The 5,611-nt window shown below is 43.0% G+C and overlaps 1 protein-coding gene across 1 annotated transcript; it reads left to right on the plus strand.

Moving 5' to 3' along the window:
- Nucleotides 1-1,829: 1,829 nt before the first annotated feature.
- S100Z (S100 calcium binding protein Z) lies at nt 1,830-4,795 on the plus strand. The gene is given in 3 exon segments (XM_020902672.2): nt 1,830-2,020; nt 2,023-2,108; nt 3,994-4,795. Coding segments are annotated over 3 exon segments (291 nt in total). The 5' UTR covers nt 1,830-1,968; the 3' UTR covers nt 4,147-4,795.
- The last annotated feature ends 816 nt before the right edge of the window (nt 4,796-5,611 follow it).

The raw sequence follows: 5,611 nt of genomic DNA on the forward strand, positions 1-5,611 counted from the left end.
TATAAATGATAAATGTATCTTTTTTTCTGTAAGGATAGTAATAGCTGATACAAACAAAGCACTCGGTATGTTCCAGGCACATGTTTAGTCCTTTCTGTTGGGTAGGTACTACCGTGATCCTGTTTAAACAGATTGGGAAATGGGGACGCAGAGTGGAGGTGATTAGCCCAGGATCCCACATCTAGTCGGGGACAGAGGCGAGAGCTGGAGACAGGCAGTCCATGCTTTCCACCACCACGATCCTGCTTCTCACGCAGGTAAGTGTTAACCGAGAAGGGCTCGGGTGGGACATAGTGGAGAGAAGTTTAGTTTTATTTCATACTCTTGAGTATTCAGAACTCTATTTTACCATGTGCATTATTACTTTCATCATAAAAAAAGCTAATTTAAAATTACTCTTTAAAAAAATAATAAAATTACTCTTTTGAGAATTGAGCTTTAGGTACAAGGTGACAGCGTCTCTGGAGACCTCTCGGGAGGTCCTGTGAGCTGCCTGATGACAAGGGGGACGGGCGTGGGCTGGCTGAGGACACAGTCCAACAGGCTTGTGAAAGGAGCTACAATGGGGATAACTGGTTTGCTTTCCATATAATTCAAGTCGGGCACAGGCAGCATTGAAAGCACAGTGGGCAGTCTCTGGCTTGGGTTTTTCCAGGGACTTTTTCTTTGGTCAGTTTCTCTCACTTGGACATTCCCCACCGTGGATTCCTGCATACATGGTTTCAGGGGCTTCCTTCCATGGGTTTCTTTCTTTCTTTCCTTCTTTAATTAGGCAATACAGTCCTGTAACTGAAAAAGTTAAAAGCAGTTTGAAAGGGATAAATGAGAAATCCTACTCCCAACCTCTCCGTTTCCATCTCGACCCTTGTAACTACAACTTTTCCTTACTTTCTTTTGTAAACTTTCAGTGATTGCTTAGGCAAACTCAAGTATATATGCACATATATATTCTTTTTTTTTTTTCTTTTGGCCGTGCCTCTCCGCATGTGGGAGATCTTTGTTTCCTGACCAGGGAACACGTATATATCCTTATTTTTATTTCTTTCCTACACACCCAGAGTCGCTGTTTCTTCTTTTCTAAATTGGCATGCACAGAGCTTTCTCATTTCCTCCCCCTTTCTTTAGAGCTAAATAAGTCCCTGTCCATTGGAGAGTTTAAAGGGTCTTCTCCAGTGTGTTCCCTCGACCTCGTGGTTGGCCTTGCTGAGGTTTGAACCAGTGTTTCTTCTCTGCTCCTCTATATTTAGATTTCTTTCCAGTCAACAACTTCCTAGCAACTGACCTCATTTGTACCCACATCCCCCTTAATGAGGGGTAACCACAGGCTCTTTACTTCTTCGCCTTCTCCTCCAGGACACACAGTGAGGGCCAGCCCTTCCCTGATGGCCCTGGGGTAGCAGCTCACACCTGTTCCTTTTCCTGGTTAAAAACAGGCTCAGAGTTATTTCCACTTGAATCTCTTGTCACTGGCAATTTTCATCTTCTTGGAAACAGGTGTGCTGAGGTGGACCTCACCACCCCCCCCAACCAGGTATAAATGGTTAGAGTTTAATTGTATAAACACCTGTTGATGGAGCCCTGCATTGGCTGAAAAGGTATGAAGTTATGTGTTTCCTTTCTCTTTTTGTTTATTTTTTAACCTGTGTTTTATCATGGCTCTGAATTTGTTGTCTGATTGCTAACTTCCAAACACTCTGAACCAGCTCTATCATGGAGGAGAGGAGATTAGGGGAGGAGGAAAAAACCAACCTGCAGAGATCTCTGTAGCTTGCCCTAGAGAGGCAGAACACTTGGGTAATTGAGGATCATCCTGCTTTAACAGCCATCCCTTGGGGTGTGAGCTGAGCAGGGGATGGCGATATTCCGTTTTAATGAAGGTGGTGGTGTTTCTCCACCAGCTTAGCCTTCACAAGCGTTTTCTCCCCGGCTTTGGTGGCCCGCCCTGGAGTGCTCCCCTCTGCTGCCTGCATGCCCACCCGGCTGGAGCTTGCCATGGACATCAGGATTAGAACCTTCCACCGCTAGCCCTGCAGGGAAGGAGACAGTTTCAAGCTCAACAAGGGGAGCTGAAGATGCTCCTGCAGCGAGAGCTCACGGAAGTCCTCTCAGTAAGTCCGGCCGTCCTCCCCGTTCGGTAGAAGGTGGAAGCCGTGCACGTCCAGGGTCAGCCTCTGTGAACACCATCTGCCGCACGCTGTCCACACCATGTAATTCCTATCGAGATTCTAAATACAGGGGAGCAAACACTAGGACCTTTGCTGTGTCTGTGGGCACGTATCCCTTTCCATGGTGTCTCGGGGGGTAGGGTTTCCAGGTGTTGGAAATTATATTTGAGGCTTTTGTCGATTATTCAATGTCCTCGTGCAGTGAAAATACAGCTAGTTATACTTGGAGCTATAGTGACATGTGACATATAGTGACATATATAACCAGTGACATGACCTGGAGCTGTCTATCCAGCTATCTGTAAGTGAATAAATATGATGTTTGGGGCCAGAAATGAAGCTAGGGGGTACTGCATGCTATGGTAGCAAATTTCCTGGTGAATGATAAATACTAGCAAGTTTGTCAGCCAAGAACAAGCTGAGTGGGACTGAGGCAAGAGATGTCTGGCCCATGACCAGTTGAACAGCAAACAGATTTACATCTCAAAATGGCCAGGAGTTGGATAAATCCACAGGTGAAACCTTACGTGTTAGGAGCCTACCCTGAGGAAAATGCTCACTCTGGTGTTTTTGGAGCTTTGGAGTTTTAGTACACGTTGTAGCCTGGCGTGATGTTATCAAACGCTGTCTTAACACAGTAGTTAACTGTGTTAAGTTAGCTACTTAAGACAGTTAACCACTGTCTTAACACAGTAGTAATTATAATTATGACAATCTTTTATCCCCACCCTCTATGTGAAAAAAATTTAAAAATTTTAACAAACAATACCTTTTTAGTAATTTTAGGAGTCCCCAAGAACATTTTTATTTTTCAAATTCAGTTTGGTGACTGTGTCATGTAACATTTAGAATAAAAGACTCCATAAGTGAAACTTGGCACATTGATTTATTCAAGTGAAATTTGTGATTGTTTTTGATTGAATTGATCAGTTCAGTTTAAATGTCCAGCCGTTTAATGGCTGGCAGCTAATAAGAGGACAATGGGGAATTCTTGGAGGAAATGAACTATACTTTGGAAAACATTCCTCATCAACCTCTAATTATAGGAAAAGTGGATGCTGCATAGCTCATCCTTTCTGAACCTTGCTTTCCTCAATGTGCTCCTGGCTTTCCTTTCCACCAGTAAAATGGAGTCATTCCTATAAGATCTACCCTTTACTGGGTGCCTCTGTTTTGTTTTGTGATACACAAAACAGGCTGTTGGATAATATAAATATGACATACTTATGGGAGGCAATACTTATACCAAAGAAGTATTCATTGTTCATCTAAGTCCACATTTGATTGGGTGTCCTGAATTTTTACTTTCTCAATCTAACAATCTGGTGCTAAGTGCTTATAGAAGTGTATTGAGATACCCCCTCAATTTGTAGGGAGATATTTATTATTCTCCTCATTTGATGAAAAAGGAAGTATTAACACGTTAAGTGATCTGCTCCAAGTCTCGTCGGTAAACGGCAGTCACCCCTGCTCCCTGGTTGGCTTCAAAGCTTCCTTCTTTTCATGTCTCCCCACCCCCACTGCTCCCCCAGTTCTGGCCCTCCTGTGCTGTCTGGTAAATGCATTTTCAGCATCAGCAGCTCACTTTGATGAGTTACTATTTGCTCCTTTTGGTGTTTAGGTCTGAGGACTATATGGACTGGGGCAGAGGCCCAGGCTCACTTAGAAAGTGTGCCCGGGTTCAAACCCACCTGCAAATAGGATCTTGGAAATTGCTTTCGATGCTAAAAATGGAAATGAAGACTTTAATGTAGATAAAAGGAAGGTGTGATTTCAGTTGTCATGAACCTCAAAACCTGGGAGTTAGAAATTTTCTTTTTCCTTTTAGTGCCAGAAGGATCCCGAGTTGGTTGATAAGATAATGCAGGACCTGGATGCCAATAAGAACAACAAAGTGGATTTTAATGAATTTGTGGTCATGGTGGCAGCTCTGACGGTTGCTTGTAATGATTACTTTGTAGAACAATTGAAGAAGAAATGAAAGTAAAGACAAGTAGTAAGATTATCTAAAGGCTGAAATATATCCATAGTTACTTATTGTTCGTCTATTTCTTCCAGAGCCGTAGTCACAGTAATGCCATTTATAAGTATAATATACATGTATTATAATCAGTTGCTAGGATTATTAGGTGATGTATATGTTAATAAATTGATTTGGAATAAATATTCCAAATCTTGTATGCCCTACTTGGAATGTTCCTATGTGTATGGAATTTTCCTATTTTTATTGAAGTGTAGTTGGCTTTCAATGTTGTGATAGTTTGAGGTCTATATCAAAGTGATTCAGCTATATATGTGTGTGTGTGTGTGTACATATATATTCAGATATATATATATATATACACACACACTTCTATATTTTTTTCAATTTTTTCCAATAAAGGTTTTACAAGATATTTAATCTAGTTCCCGGTACTATACAGCAGGTCCTTTTTATTTACCTATTTTTTTATAGTAGTATGTACCTATTAATCTCAATGAAAAATGTTTTATGCTTTTTTTGTCTGTTAACATCACAAAAATTAGCTCTTTCAAATGAGACTAGAACTTAGCAGATTTCTCACAGATGTTCATCACCCTTCAATTGTACTTTGAATTTATCCTATTAAAGAAATAAAGTGGTTCTTGCATCCTCTTGTGATTCTGCTTCAAGAGGAAGAAGCTGTGGGTCTGGAAGCAGAAAGACCGAGAAGTGGGCGCAAGTGCTGGCTTTCACAGTGAGCTAGCTCAGGGAAGGGCTAAGTCTAGGGCTAAGGTGTTCAGCCACCCTTGGGGGCTGGTGTGGAGTTACTGACTTGCCCCTGGGGTCACGTAATTCTGAGGCAAGTGTCTTCCGCCGTTTTCCTGGGTTTCCTCTGGGCTGAGGTTCCATGGCCGGTGGGGAGGAGTGCTTCTTGCACCTGCTCTGGGCTCCCGTCCCTTCCCCGTCTCTGCAAAGCCCTCGCATGGGTCCTGCACCTCTCACATAAACTACTGACTCAGGATCTACTGGGAGGAAACTCCAACTGTGATGGATCCTTTGGGGAATTTAAGAAAGGGAATATGGTGTGATTATACTTTTAAGTGCTTGTCCCAGCTGTGGTGTGAAGAAAGAGCTGGAGAGAGGGTAAATGTGGAAGAGGGTGACATTTTCGGAGGCCACGGGCTGTGTTCTGAGGGAGAGACAATGGCATCTTGGGCTGGAATCTGAGCAGGAGAGATGAAAAGAAGCAGTTGAAGTTGCTATCTTTCGGAGGTGAGAGTGATAGGGCTTGTGGAGGGATTGGTAATGAGGCGTAGGAAAGAGAACAGTCCAGCACCATAGGGTGGGCACTGCTATTGCCTATCTGATATCCACTCCACCTTGCTTCCATATACTAGAGCCCTGGTTTGTGCAGGGTAGCAATGTGCTGAGCTCAAAAGTCTTATTCCCCAGCCTCTCTTGCAAGTGGAGCTTGTAACACAGT

Source organism: Odocoileus virginianus, chromosome 6, assembly GCF_023699985.2.
Source record: "Odocoileus virginianus isolate 20LAN1187 ecotype Illinois chromosome 6, Ovbor_1.2, whole genome shotgun sequence".
NCBI classification, from domain to species: Eukaryota; Metazoa; Chordata; class Mammalia; order Artiodactyla; family Cervidae; genus Odocoileus; species Odocoileus virginianus.